Raw genomic sequence first — 15920 nt, 5'->3', positions numbered from 1 at the left:
ATAAAAAAAAAAATACCTTGGGAGTTGCCGCAATTTTTTAAATATTTTTGTTTGCTTTTAAATTTTAAGCTGGGTACATTTGACACAAAACTGTTGAAATTACAACGTAAGCGAGATTGGCAAAGAATTTCCACTTCGCGCTAGTTTCTTCTTTTAGGTGCAATAATATTAGATAATATAAAATCACAAAAATTATGCTTCCGATATAAATTTTGCAGGTTTTTTTCAATAAATTTACACTTTACACAATAATTACAAGAAATGATTTATGCTCGGTAGGTTGGTCGTGGTAGGGGTACGGCAAGGGCACACAACAACGAACAGGCGACAATGCAAAGCAGCGGCGTTTGCTTTTCCTGCGTGCTTCGATTTTCATTTATTTCGCGTTTTCCCTTGAATTTACAAACACCTTGCAATCTTCACACACACATTAAAATATATTTTATATGAAAAGAGAATACTTGTGATTTTTGCATAAATTTTTAGGCGTTTTTGCATTAATTACAAATTATTTACACAGGATAAAGTCGAACTCGTCGCGAGAACACACACAAATTGCTTCTGTTTCGTTCTGGCTTTGCCTGTGCGGTTCGTTGCGACGGCACTAGCAGAGCAGCGATGCAGCCGTACTTCACTCATTCGTTTGCTCGTTTGCTCGTTCGCTCGTATTTTCACCAGCTGGCTTCGGCAATGATTGCCCATTTTTTCTCTCCACTTTATTCAAATTCCTTTTTGTTTGCTCAATTCTCTCCATATCTTATTTTGCATACACTTTCGTATTGTCCTCTACTCGCTCCAAGGCGCGCAACTACGGTACAAAGCGCAATCAATAGAGAGCGGTATGAAAAAATAAAATATATAACTAAATACGTAAAATTATGTATGCTGATCAGTTGCGTTTGGCATAGTGGTTAACATTTGATTTTATTTCAAATATTGGAACATTGAAAAGTTATAGGAATTGTCGGCATACTCGCCCATTTTACGCAGCTTGCTCGCTCGGTTTTTAGGCTGCTCATTTGCTGTTAGATTTGCTCTTTTCTGTATTTGAACATTCGGTAGTTACAGAAATGTACTCGGTCTTCGCTCTTGTCTATTCGCATTTCGCTTCTTGTATATTTTGCTTTGAGTGTTTCTTAGTTGTTATTGTTTCAACGTGTGTACACAAACGCATGCACGAAATCGTGGGCATATCAGACTAGCACAACAAACAAAACGAATTTTGCTAAACACCGAAAAATTTGTATAAACAATAAAGAACAAGGAAGCAGTGAGAGCATATCATTAAACTAATTTTTTTGTGTGCGCTTATATGTTGTTTTAAGTGTTGCCACAAAGTGAAAAATAAGACTTGTGGATGCTTGCATTTTACCAGTCATATAAATAAAGCAGTAGCGAAAGCCATTGCATGATAAGAAATATAAATAAATATCTAAGTACATATAAGATGCCTTTAAGACAATGTTTGGTCTAAATTTTAAATACACATACATATGTCACTAAATAAATGCCATTATAGTCAAATATTAAATATTTTGAAAGATTACTAGGCGCATTTTTTCAGCTTGGGTGACAACCTGGTTTCACTAAACAAAAGTCTGCAATTGGAAAAGAATCGCAGGGATCTTTGTTTGTTAGGTTAGGTTACCGCTAATTTTCTCAAAATCTGATGATAATGCTTCAAAATTAAATTGTGTCTAAATTTTATCTTCATAGTAAAAATCGCTTCAATTCATGCCTATGGTATGTAGGTCTATACATACATATGTACATATTTATCCATGCGATCTTGATAATTATTAACTTATTTGTTATATCTTTGGATTTGCTGTTGAAAATACATACATACATATATTTTTGTTATCTGATATCTTGAGGTTGCGCATAGTACCCGGAAAGGAAAACGGCGCTTCAGTTTTCACGCAAAGAAATTATTCGTATACACATACAGATGTATATTTCTATGTATATTTGACCATTGCCACATTTTATCATAAATTGGTTTTTAATTTTCTAACTTTGATGTATTTTAAATTATTCATACGACGGTTGCTATTTATAATACTGGCTTAACAATGGAAGAATGCACAAAAAATCGGGTTTTCAAAATATTCTCCATTACGGATCAACACACTTTTGCATTGGTTAGGAAAATTTTCGAAGCACTTTACCCAGTCGCATTTCCAGTGCAATATTGCGATAATTGTGAAAATATAAAGTGACTTAATTAGGTTTTCCTGAATTTGAAAAAATAAATGAAAAATTTATATTTGCAATGAAAGCTTTTAGCCACTTTTAAAATCGTAACTAGTCACCACTACAAATTTGCAGCGGCAACACTGATTGATGCTACACTCTTTAGCTAATCCGAATTTGTACAAGGTGGTGCTGTTTCTTCAATTGATTGGCGCTTGAGTATCACAGTGAGAGAACGTATTTGTATTTTCTTTCCTCTTCTTAGTTCAACTAAAATTTTACAATAGCGGATGCGGGTCATGTCGTCCGAATGGATAAAAACGCTCCGGCTTTGAAAGTATTGGATGCGGTACCAGCTGGTGGTAGCAGAGGAAGAGGAAGGCCTCCTCTGCGTTGGAAAGATCAGGTGGAGAAGGACTTGGCTTCACTTGGTGTGTCCAATTGGCGCCGGTTAGCACGAGAAAGAAACGACTGGCGCGCTTTGTTAATCTCGGCCAAAATCGCGTAAGCTGTTATCGCGCCAGTTAAGAAGAAGAAGAAGAAGATGCAATTGTTGTATTTGCTGAAATGTTATCACGCATTGGAATTTTGTAAAATTAGTTATGGAGCGATACTCAGTTGAACACCGCATAAAGGCCAACCAAACAATTTATGAAAATGATCGTTCTGTAAGAAGTGCATTTCGAGCCTTGCGTGATTTTTTCAGTCAACATAACCGGCTAACTGAATCAGCAATCTGCAGACAGATGGTGCGTACTTGAAAAATGGGCGGTTTTATCAGGACGATACCACATTCCACATAGTGACTTAGATAATGGCTCTATTGCAAAAGAAGGTCTTACGACGAATTATCTCACGAAACAGCGAGGTCAAATGAGCGCCGATCTTGACACCCTTGGAGTTCTCTCTCTGGGGCTACGTGAAAATTATGGCCTATTCCAATAAGGCCGAAACGATGAGCTGATGAATAAAATCATACGCGTTATAAATCGTATACAGCCCTAACTGTGCCAAATAGTCATTGAAAATTTTGAAGTACAAATCCTGTGTTGCCAGAGGAGTCGGGGTGTTTCAAGCATAAATGCCATAGACCAAGGCATATGCACAAGCAGCAGTAGAAAAAAAACAGCAATGGCGTGTAGTTTGTTGCTGCCTAAAACTTCTAGGATATCCAAGAACATATGTAAAAGTTTTCAAAGGCGTGTTGTTGTTTGTATTTTCTAGGCCAGTGATCAACAACAAGAAAGGTACGATAACAAGATTTGGCCATCCGAAACAAAATTTTGAGAGTAATTGTGGCTGTTACGTCACAGGGGATTTGAAGAAGTCAGAGATGAATGTAATGAAAACAAAATGTGCAAAGTGAGATTAGTTGCATACCATCAGTCTTAAAATCAGTAGTTTTTCCGACGGCAACGATGTAACATGAGCGGCGGATAGGGTTGATTTTATCGTTTATCCTCAATCTCCATTTTTGCCGACCGCTGTTGTAAACAAACTTCTGTCATAGCATTGTTACGTCAACAAATTAGCTGATTTCTGCAAAAATCGCTGATAGCCAATTAAGGAGCTAATGTTGGCCACACCTTCCGTATGATCTTCACAGTGGATCGGCAGGCCATAGCTCACTGAGTTCATATATGAATCTTTGAATACTCTGCTCAACACCATTTCTAGGTGAAGTTTATAAAGGGTCAATTTTATGATAGAAAGAGTAAAATTCAATTGACTATTTGTAAAACCCAACTTAAAATAGTGTAGATACCACCAAAGTAAACAGTAAATATAGGTTGAAAATTTGCAGATTAATCTGCTCTCATTCAAAATTTAAAAATCAGTTGCTCTACTGCTACCGCCTTGTTGATACGATACGCTTTACGATAACCTAAAAACCACGATAAAAAATCATTTTGCATAATTTTGTTGTGTTTTATTTGTGAAAGAAAACCTTCTGCCTCATTGAATCACCTTTTATTTGGAATAGGGTCCTCCTATACATTCATACATATATATATGGAAAGAAATTACTGCTTTAATTCTTTGCAGCAGTGTTCCAGTACAGACTTACCAATTAGTTTTGCTATCCTTCCTTTTCACATATTCATTCTAAATGCATATTGGTATTTTTTCTATTTCAGACGATTGCCTCTCAAATATATATAACACACGGCACTACAAAAATGTTGCATTAATGTTTGAAAAAACACACTTATGATTGTAATTCACTTCCTACAGATTTACTCATAGTCTAGTTCCAATTTGTTCACTTATCAACTTTACTTTTCATCTTATCCGTTTCGTACCGTTGCCGATCCTGATCCTTCTACTCTGCGGCACTAACCAACAAATCTGAACAGTATGCAACTATGACAGAAACGTTTGACGCTTTTGATATTGTTAATCGTTGTATTTTCACTTTAATCATTCAATAAATTTCTTTCTAACTTGTCTTTATTTGATTAAACACTCACGCCGTAGCTTTGGGAATATCCTCTGATAGATTTTGCTTCTTTTTTTTCAAAATAAAATTCAATACATTTCGTTGTCTTTCACACTTTTATAACTTTCGGCGTTTTCGGCTCTAGCGTTTTCTTTTACTTTAGTTTTTATTGGTACATATTTGGAAAAACAAAAACGCGACTTCAAGAGCGACAGCAACAACACATTGCTTGCATTAAGTATACAAACAACACAACATTAAAGACTCACAGAAATTTACACAGTTCTAAACAACGGAACACTTTTTAAGCCATATTTGTTGAAGATTTACAGAAAATCAATTTTAGTTAAATATACTGCATGAGTGAAATGTGATCATTTGTATGGGTTTACTATTTAATTAGTTAATAAAATTTACAACACAAGAATTTTCCGCAACGGCGTGAAAACTTCTTTCTACTCGTGTTGCGAAAATTCTTTACTACACAAATGGCAAACACTCTGTGTTTCTTTGTTTGGGAGTGCTGCCACATTAGTTAGCATTGCTTAAATATTGTATGATTTCATTATAGATGCTGCCAGATGTATTGAATGTGTACTTATGATTTAATATTTTATGATTATATTATGTTGGGCGGTCGCCGTAGACGATTATTGATGTGTGACTGCAAATCAAAAGTACACAGGTTCGAAACCTCGGGCACGAAACACTAATTGACAGAAAAGTTTTTTCTAATGGCTGTCGCTCTTCGTTTATCAAAATTTAGAAAAAGTAGATAATTTTATTGCTATTACGATTTAAATCAGTGTTTTCATTACTCAATAAGAAATCTCGCCTTGGCATTACGAAAATATTGAGCATTTACTATGACCACTTACAACGATGGACCGACTAGAGGATGGCGCAAGCCCTTGACAGCTTTACAAAATCGAAATATAATTTCCACGGTTAAATTTAGAAATATTTCCGTTATGATTTTGGGGGTGAATTTCAAGTTAAGGAGTAGACGTGGTGTTTATCGACGCCAAACAATAAATATATTGAAAAAAAAAAATTTGTTGGCAGTGCTAAAAAATTTGGGGTTATCACTGAAAATAAACCAAATTTTAAATTTTACCAAGATAACAATCCAAAGCATAAGGAGCATAATGAGCAGATGTGGCTTCTCTATAATTGCGGTAAAGTTATAAATACATCAGCCCAGAGTCCCGGCATAAACGTGATTTAAAACTTGTGGGCCTTTTTGAAGAAAAACGGTGCTAAAAGACATCCAAAGAATGCAGCAGCATTAAAAACTGCAATAATGAAGAAATGGCAGAATATACCGAACGTATGCGCCGTAAGCGGCCGAATGGTTGGTGCGTGACTTTCACTCGGAATTCACAGAGAGAACGTAGGTTCGAATCTCGGTGGAACACCAAAATTAAGAAAAACATTTGTCTAATAGTGGTCGTCCATCGTCAGGCAATGGCAAACCTCCGAGTGTATTTCTGCCATGAAAAAGCTCCTCATAAAAATATCTGCCGTTCGGAGTCGGCTTGAAACTGTAGGTCCCTCCATTTGTGGAACAACATCAAGACGCACACCACAAATAAGAGGAGGAGCTCGGCCAAACACCCAAAAAGGGTGTACGTGCGAATTATATATATATACATATATATATATACGCCGTAAACAAATTGGTTCATTCCATGAAAAAGCGCCTGCAAAATATTACGTATTTACATTATGTATTTATTAAAAAATGTCTGTATTAAAGTTTTTAAAAACAGTTTATTGACAGTGTCGACATTGTGTTATTTGTTTTTTTTATTGTTGTTTTCCTAAAGAATTGGAAGTTATTTTTATTAATTCCCTTTAAATATTATGAATAAATATGAATCAGAACAAAAAAGAAGTCAAAGACAAATAAAGGGTACTATTTTTTTCTATTGAAATCGAAAAATTGAATTTATTTTCAATGTCAAAACTCATTCCTGCACATATAATTAGCGCTTACACCCATTGTTAAGATGTTGGGCAGAGCTCTTCTTTCTCTTTATGGTCTGCGTCTTGGTGTTTTCCCACAAATGGAGGAACCTACAGTTTTATGCCGCCTACGAACGACGGATGGTTTTTTATAAGGAGCTTTTTCATGGCATAAATTCAATAAATTAGAAAACTACTTTTTCTATCATTTGGTGTTTTATTCCCAGTATTTCGGACCCATTCACCAATCACGCACCAACTCATTCGGTTTTCTAATTAGAAAACTACTTTTTCTATCATTTGGTGTTTTATTCCCAGTATTTCGAACCCAGGCACCAATCACGCACCAACTCATTCGGTTTTCTAATTAGAAAACGACTTTTTCTATCATTTGGTGTTTTATTCCCTGTATTTCGAACCCAGACACCAATTACGCACCAACTCATTCGGTTACAGCGGCTAATACTGCCGTTTTTTTTACGTGCCTCGAACAAGTCCTATGCTTTATTTTTGAATATGAAAAACGATTGGGTTAATTTGGAAGAGAAACATAAACTATTAAAAAATAAATTTTCATTTTTATTTGCCCAAATGAGGTTACTTAAGGGTACATACGAGTTATCTGGCACTTTATTAATACACTTTGCTTTTGACTAAAATGTATTTAAGTGATAAAAGTTTGATTGAATTTGTAGTGTTCTGATAAGAAACATATTATAATGTCTATTTAAAAATTTGTTTACCCATTTTAATTTGTTTGTTTACAAGTTTTGACATTTTAAACGTATAATGATATGAAGGGCGCCAGCTAGTAATTACATTATTTTCAGTAGGCAGACATTGCAGTTATATTCTTTTTTTTCTATCTGCCTCAACCTTCAAAAAATATTTTATAATTTTTCGGAATTTTACATTAAACAAATAAGAAAGAATATCATGAAAAAAAAAACATTTAAACAAAATGAGTTAGGCGAAAAATTAGGGGGAAAAAAATAAATCAATGCGAATGAAATATGTACACATAGCTATAGCGATAAAATCAAATCGAATAGAAAATATGAAAACTTCAAATTCGCGTACATAAAACTGGCTAGCACAGTTTAAATTAATACACGTAAGGCTATAACAAATGAAAAATGTCGTTTGGTATGTCTATTTTAGGAAATTAAAAGCTTAACTGGCTTTTTAATAAAATATATTGTGAGAGCCTAAAGAGGTACTCATTGGTTTGATAGGTGGCGGTTGTTCCCCGACAATAGGGCGTTAAAGTTGAAAAAATGTGTTATATTAGGTCTATTTATCCGTCAGGTCAAATCGTACATAATTTTGAAGCTCGCCAGTGTGCTCAAAAGTTGCATTCTAATATAGCTTACAGGCGACTTGGCTTCACATTACGCCTTTGTATAGCGACAGTACTTCTAATTTTCCTCCTCCTGGTTCTGGCCACCACTGGTATTTAGGGTTGTATTAAGAAGCTTAGGACGTCCACGTGGTTTACCTGTGCGTTCATAAGGTACTCCACCTTTGCTTGGCCGACCACGTTTTCTAATCGGTTGATTAGCATTAGATTGTGCAGGTATCGCTATAGGACGAATAGGTTGCTTTGATTTTTTTGGCCTACCCTGACCACGACCCGTACGAACAATATTCAAATTCACTGCGCCAGTGGACGGTCTGCCTACTGGGCGACGTTCTTCATAATCTGGTTTCTCATGGTATGACGCTGTAAGAGGTAGAACACACTTTTAACACTTAAGCAAATGTACCAGTGAGTGACAGAGTGCTCACAATTTTCACTATCGCTGTAAACCTTCTCCTTTCTTGGGCGACCACGTTTGGTTGGGAGAATAGCTGTTGGTCTTCCTTTAATATCGCTTACCGCGTCATTTCCCAATTTGTCAGTTGAAGCATGTTGTTTTTTGGGGCGGCCACGTCCTTTGCCTGTTGGAATAATGGGGTGCGAAATTTTTTGTTTGCCCAGCTTCCGTGGTCTCCCTCGACGAGGTGGTTGCTTACTCTCATCCGAATTTGGGGTGGTAGTGTCGGAATTTATTGAATTACCTTGCTGATCTTTGGTAGCGTTTCGTTGCATTTTTACCGTCTCATGTACCACCTGTAATTTTAAATATGTAAACGTTGTAGTTTCTATAGACTTACTGATTCACACCTTTATAATAATTTTAAAATGCTTGGCCTTTTCTCGTCCCTCCCGGAACTTCTAATATGTTGTTTCACGAGTAACTTTACTTATTTGATAAAAAAGTTCGATGTAACCGATGTAAGCCGCTTGGTTTACATTTGCCGGTTATGGTGATGGGCGAGTCCGAAATGTTTTAGTCGATTGGTTCGATTATTCAAACATCTCGGTGGTTATCGATGTTTTATTTTGTAGCCGAGTTGCAAATAGTCATTAGTTACATTCTTGTATGAATGGGCCCCTCGAAAGCACTTTTTAATTTCTTTTAAATTTTCTTTTCACAAAGAAACATAAAACAATGTGTTTTAGTGATACGAATAGTAATAAAATAGGAAAACGATATTTTCAATAAAATTTCCTCAGTCCGTATATCGGACCATAGTCGGACCTATGCAAAAAGTAACAAACACACTAACAAAGTTTTAACGATCCCTGAAATCTCAATGGAAATGATACTTGGAAAAGCTAGGCAAGAATACAAGTGTATATCAAGTCTAATAGTATACACATTAGAAAGATATGTTTACTTTAACCTTGGACGCAATTGCAACAACTGAAGCATTTCTACTGACAGCCATGAAGCAATCGAGGCTCTCAACTCTTTCCAGTTTAAATCAAAACGGGTGCAGGAATGTCTGAATGAGCTGAATAACCTGGGCCAGAATAGTCAAGTACGTATCCTTTCTGTCCCATGGCACATAGGAATTACTGGCAGCGAAATAGCATATAAATTAGCTGGAAGAAGGGCCGTCAAGGGGCTGTAATTTCTCTTCTCTTAATGAAGAAGTACAGGAACGACAAAGAAGATCATACTGGGACAATCTACAGGGGTTTTCGCAATCAAAATCAATGAAAGGTAGCTTTAACCGTATAAAAATAAAAAAACATTGTATAGAATCAAATAAGAATAATTTTGGCAGGGTATTGTAGATTGAATTGTCATCTAACTAACCTGGGAATACACTCCAATGGAACTTGCAGGTTCTGTAATGAGAAAGATGAAACAGCCAAACATGTGCTTGCATCGTACCCAGCACTGATGCATACGCGGCGCAAACACCTAACTAAACATATTTTACCAGAGAAGGAAATAAATCTCCATAAAATAGGCAAATATAAAGTTTTCTCGGAGAAATACTCTGAATCCATGAAATCTAAATCTCCTCATAATAATCAATTAGTATATATGTATGTTATATAAGATAAAAATCAGTCGACTAGAAACAATCGAAAAACATCTCGATGGTACTGTTGGGCAACGAGTCGATTGTTCACTCGATTGTACTTTGCGATGACGATGACGACTCTTTCGATTGTTTAAGCATCTCGAACTCGCGCATCATTAGCCGGTTGCTTGGCAATAAAAATCATCTGGATGAGCTTCAAAAAAAAAAGGATGCCACACTTTTAATATATATCGCTGAGTGCATTCATTCATTAAATATTTTCTCTATACAAGAATACTTATTAGTAGTTTATTTATTTTTGAATTTATTGTTAGTTAATAGGGTCCCGAGTGAAGAAATACCCCCTATGATGTAAACTAATTGTTTATAAAAGGGTTTTCATTGAGAGCGCTCGAACTTTAATATTATGTTCAATAACAACTGGCACATTTTTTTGGATGGCAACCATTAATTGTGAGCCCCGCCTCAGCACTGAATAGGATGTTCTTACCGACCTCACCGGACTGACGGTAAAGGTAACTTCAATGTTTGCGGATCATTTCTTCGAATGAAATTAGACCAATAATGAAAATAAATAGCAATATGTATAAGTTTGCTTATCTTGAAATTCTCAAAAATGCCATGGAACCATATTCCTTTAAATCCACGCCACTAAACTGGTTATTCATGAATGATAAAGACCACAAGCATATAGCAAAAGTGGTGAAAAATAGGGTTGCCGAAGAAAAAATTGGCCAAACTTAACCCCAATGAAAATCTGTGGAACGATATTAAAGTTAACGTTGGGAAAAAAAAATTATATCATAAATGCCAGTGAACTATGACGAGGAGGAAGCGTGAAACTCTATTACTTTGGAGAATATAATGTTTACTTCGCAGTTGGGAAGCAATTTTTAAAAATTATTGGAAACTTAACAAAATACTAATTAGGCAACTAATTAATAAACAAATTTCACTAATTTGAAATAACTAATTTCTGTTTTTCTTGCAGATAGATAAAAGTGCGCTATTTCAGTGTTCAGTTCAAATTGTGCTAAATTCCTTTTTTAGAGCTCCTTGTAATTATAGATATTAAATTGTTACTTATTTTGCATTGTTTTTGTTTATTTAATACGTGATGGAAATTTAACCAGTTCAGCCTAACCTAATACTGAAATAAAATAATAGATTTGTGCAAAAACAACTGTTCACTAAGTCATCCAGCGAAAATAATCATCACTATATGTTATTGTGGGAAAGTGCGCTATTTCTCTGTCCACATCTTTATATGTACGTATATAGGGTGGTGGCACTAGAGCAGCAACAACATTTACAAGCGTTTTTTATTAGCAATTTGGTATTTTGAATGTCGGAATGTGAGTAAATAAACAAAGCCACAATAAAGAACCGGTTCACTTTTACATTCAAAATACCAAATCGCAAGAAAAAAACAAATCAGCTATACTACCGATATGCAATTGACGATTGAATAAATAATAAAATAATATTATTGCCATATTTTACAGATGTAGGTCTACAAGATGGCCGTTATGCAATCGCAAAAATCGAGCGCACCTCTTGAAAAATCCTTTATTTTATTTCAACATTGCAAACTGATGTATAGGATACAAGGCGTCGTCCATCTCGTACCGCTATTTCGGTCTCGGTGAATTCGGCAAAATCGCTGTGTGTGCAACTTCACGCTTGTGCAGCTTATTCGTGAATTGTTTGTGTAATTTCTTCTTCTTGTATTCTTGTTCACATTTTGAAATTTCTCGTACGTTACTACTGCAGTGTGACGCCACACCTCTCTGATGGGCGCAATCTTGTAATCTATAATTCTTGAAATATTTCAGGATATCAGGCAAGGAGAATTTCCCTTTTGTGGTGGCACTAAAGCAACTGATTTAGCGATTTTGTGTTTCATTTGTCACATTGGGCTGTTTTTTATTCACATTCTCATGGAAATTTCGACAATCAGTACAAAAAATTGCATAAACAAAATTCATTTTATTGTTGTTACTGGTCTTGTGCCAGCACCTTTAATATATTTACCTGGGAATCCGGTGTTGAGCTGACGTCATAGTAGTTTTTTTTTAAACAAACAATTATGTTCTTTCTATATTTAGTATTATCTTTCTTGTTCAAATTAACCTAACCTAACATTGGTTTTTGTAATAACGGTCGCCACTCGGCAAGTAGTGGCAAACCTTCAAGTATCATATATTTCTGCCATGAAACAGGTCCTCATAAAAAGCCGTTTGGAGTCGACTTGAAACTGTAGGAGTCCCTCCATTTGTGGAACAATATCAAGACGCACACCAAAACTAGAAGGAGAGGCTCACTCAATTACATACCTAATAGTAAGTTACGCCCAATTATTTATTGATTAACTGATTAACTGTTTTTTTTTTTTGCTATATTCACATTATCTCACCCACCTCTTCTACAATTAGGTCACGACAAAGTGCTCTCTTCTTCCACTTGAATCTGAATACATATATTATATATGGGCAATGCTGCTGAAGTGATAGTCCTTGGCCGAATATAAATCCGGGACGTTCGGGTTACGTAGATCCGATTGTCGTGAAAACAAAACAAGGGCCGTGCTGATGATAATTGGCTCTATGTTGCCTGATTGACTTCTTTATGTATAGTTTTGCTTATTCTAGTGGGTATAGAATCCAATACTTATTTTCCCCGAGTCATGTACGAGAATGCGCTGGTCAACTCGACAATAAATAACGAAATGGGTTCTTTCACGCAACACTAAAGTTGTAATATATAATAATACCCCGAAGCGTACAACGAATATGAACTTAAACGATTTTGCAGTACAATTACAATATAAACTAATAGTCGATCTATTAATGTATTGTAATTAAAAATTCAGCACAGCATATAAAATAAGGTTGCACATGGAAAGTTTATTCAAAAACGTTTACAGCGGCTGACAATCAAATGCTATTTGCTATTTAAAAGATGTTTACTTGCTACAAATACAGCGAGATGATCGAACAATGATTAAAAAATAAAATGAAAAAATCAAAGAAATAAGTCTAACCAATTCCTAATATTGGTGAGCAAATTGTATAAATTAAATAAATCTCCACCAAATTAAATTTGTTAAATGTATATGTATGTTGGTGGCACGGAACTTTAATGTTCCTCAATATGCATACATTTCTATTGTGATGATATATATAATGAAACGATTCGTTTGTAGATAGCTCAATGCAAACCTTTTCAAACTTATGACTATTTTTTATTTAACTCTTGTTTTATAAATGCATATGAAGAGATGTTTTTGTTTTGAATGTATGTATATATGCTACTGAATTATACTGATGATTTGCTTAATACATATATAATTCTGTATGCCGTATCTTAATCCATGATTAGTTTTATCGGCTTTAAGCGGCGGACTCCTCACCATCTGCCAAATCATCGTCATCTTCGTTGCTATTTGCAGCCGTATCGTCCTCAGTATCCTCCTTGTTTTTAGATTTCTTCTGCTCGTCTTCGGATGATTCGATATCATCGTTATCGTCTTTATCCTGTGAATCGTCATCGTCCGAATCGGCTCCTTTAGCGGGTTTACGACCAGGTTTAGCAGGGGCTACCTTTTTAGAGCCCGATGGTCGACCTCGTTTCTTCGGCACTCCTCCATTGGCAGCAGACGATGTTGGTCGTTTTCCAGTTGCTACAACTTTTTTACCTCGGCCGCGTCCAGCAACACGCTTTTCCTCTCCAGATTCTAAATATTTCACACAAAAAAATATATATGTATGTATTATCCACCGTTAGATTTCAAACTGTATTCACACACTTACCGTCATCTTCGTCTTCGCTCTTTGCTTTTTTTGGTTTTCCTACTTTCTTCGGTGATTTCGATTTGCGTCCCGCTTTTCGGCCACTTGGTTTGTAGTCACTTTGCTCATCATCATCTTCACCATCTACACCAGCTTCCTCATCATCTTCTTCGGATGCTGGCGCTTGCTTCTTTGGGCGACCACGTCCTTTTGCAGATTTCGGAGGGCGGCCACGTCCCCCACCACCACCACCATTTGCAGCTACCGGCGCATCATCATCGGAAACCGGTTCAGCGGCGCTCTTTTTGCCGGCAACACTGCTTGTCGAATTCTTAGCTGGCCTACCACGACCTCGTCCACTTGGCATCTTCTTCACCTTGTCTGGGTTGGAAGGACGGCCACGCTTTTTAGGAATTGTCGTACTGCTATTATTTCCAGTTGAAGCGATTCCACCTTCTTCTCCACTCTCAATATCTTCATCTTGGATACGCTTCTTTACATCTTCCATTTTTTCGATATAATTTGCACTTTCCGCCTTTTGTTCGCCGTTTGATTGTGATTGACGCCGCTTACTTGTGTATGTATGCGTGCGTGACTGATTTTCTCAATGCGAATATTTGGTACCAACGATGTTTTCAACGAAATTTTTACTTCACAGCAACTATTTCATAACAAATATTCAAATAAATATATTAAATATTCAATGATTTTAATAAACACACTTTATAATTTTTTTTCTTCTTGAATTTATGCAATTTTCGACTAATTACTAGCAAACACGAAGCACGGCGTCGGTTCTATTTGTTACCTTTTTCAAAATGAGCACCGAAAGAAAATGACAAAGGAAAAAGCGCATGAATTGGCGTCAGTGTGCACAAAGTGGCGCGCGATAATCAAGGGTGTAGCAAAATACTACGTGCGTGGATTTGCAACTTGATATACGAACACAAGAGTATATCTTTTGCTCTAAACTATTGTTTCTGAATGCCTCTTTTATCAATATTTCCAATAGAACATTGAAATGCAACGCCAATCAACGATCAATCGACTGTACTACTACCAAACTATTTCGCCCATATGCAACCCTTTTAATGCAAGCTTTTTGCCATTTTGCAATTTTCTGCGAAGGCACTACTTCAGCATTTAGTTGTTTTTTTCAAAAAACTCGACAGTGCTGCCCACCTGGAATTGGCACCTTAACCCTTGGTTTTTATAAATGAGGATTTATTCGGTGTTTTCACACGTTTCTTGAAAAAAAAAAATTATACAAAAAGTTATCATGACGTCGCAGTTTATATATGTACAGTGTGGGGAAAACAAAATTGCGACGAGATATCTTAACAAGTTTTAGTAATTTTTTGTTTATTCAATGCTTGCAATATTGTCTAGAAGAAAATGCGTTAGCAAAAAAAATGTCCAAAATTAACGGGAGTTTTCCAAACTTCTAAATTGCACTTTATTTTATTAAATTTAGGATGTTAATAAGATTTAGAATTTAGTACAATAAAGTGCAATTTACAAATTTATTTCCAAATATTCTAAAATTTTGGTGAAACTTTGTACAATTTTTATAAACTTTTGGCCATGTTCGAAATTTGGTTTTATGTGATTTTTGTAAGATAATGCTGTAAGATAACCTATACTTTTATAAAAAATGTATAGACATTCAAAATCTCAACAAACCATTGAAAGGACTGAATATGACAAAAAAATGTGTGATGGATATGTGTGAATACATCTTTAGCCTGTCAAATAAACTAAACAAGATTTTTATTTATTAGAAAAATTAGTAATTTTTTTTTACCTTAAGATCCATTTTATACAACTAGGCATTAGCATCGGTTTGAAAGCCGGCTGCAAGGGCTTACTAATAATTGATAATATTTTTTAGCCAAGCCTCAACGCATGCAATTACTGTAAAATCGGGCTTTAAGTCCGAAATTTAGTGAATTAAGAAATATGTATCTAAGAAAAAGCTTACCAAAGTTTTAGGTTTATGCATTTCCTAAAACTAACATATGCATCTAGAAAAAATATGAGATAAAAAAAATCATCGAATGAAGAAGTTATTCGCGCCCCACAAAGCTGCTCGTATAAGCATAAAAATACTTACGGTCTTTTTCTATTCTTTAAATCGTCTC

The 15920-nt window shown here is 35.5% G+C and overlaps 2 protein-coding genes across 3 annotated transcripts; both read right to left on the bottom strand.

The window, feature by feature from the left end:
* Positions 1-7162: 7162 nt before the first annotated feature.
* LOC128868081 (chromosomal protein D1-like) lies at positions 7163-8932 on the bottom strand. Its single transcript, XM_054109818.1, has 3 exons — positions 8772-8932; positions 8393-8717; positions 7163-8327 (listed from the first exon to the last, which is right to left on the bottom strand). Exons 2-3 carry the CDS (start codon positions 8694-8696, stop codon positions 8023-8025), a joined length of 609 nt encoding a protein of 202 aa, XP_053965793.1. The 5' UTR covers positions 8697-8717; positions 8772-8932; the 3' UTR covers positions 7163-8022.
* A 3942-nt stretch (positions 8933-12874) lies between these two features.
* Positions 12875-14870, bottom strand: LOC128868066 (nucleolin-like). 2 transcript variants are annotated; one of them, XM_054109801.1, is made up of 3 exons: positions 14588-14870; positions 13801-14440; positions 12875-13724 (listed from the first exon to the last, which is right to left on the bottom strand). In XM_054109801.1, exons 2-3 carry the CDS (start codon positions 14285-14287, stop codon positions 13381-13383), a joined length of 831 nt encoding a protein of 276 aa, XP_053965776.1. In that variant the 5' UTR covers positions 14288-14440; positions 14588-14870; the 3' UTR covers positions 12875-13380. The 2 variants fall into 2 exon arrangements, with proteins under 2 accessions (XP_053965776.1, XP_053965784.1); XM_054109809.1 differs by lacking the exon at positions 14588-14870 and adding an exon at positions 14502-14575.
* Positions 14871-15920: the final 1050 nt, after the last annotated feature.

This window comes from Anastrepha ludens, chromosome 2 (genome assembly GCF_028408465.1).
Source record: "Anastrepha ludens isolate Willacy chromosome 2, idAnaLude1.1, whole genome shotgun sequence".
Classification (NCBI taxonomy): Eukaryota; Metazoa; Arthropoda; class Insecta; order Diptera; family Tephritidae; genus Anastrepha; species Anastrepha ludens.
Note: the sequence above shows the minus strand (reverse complement) of the source record. Positions and strands in the feature narration are given on the sequence as shown.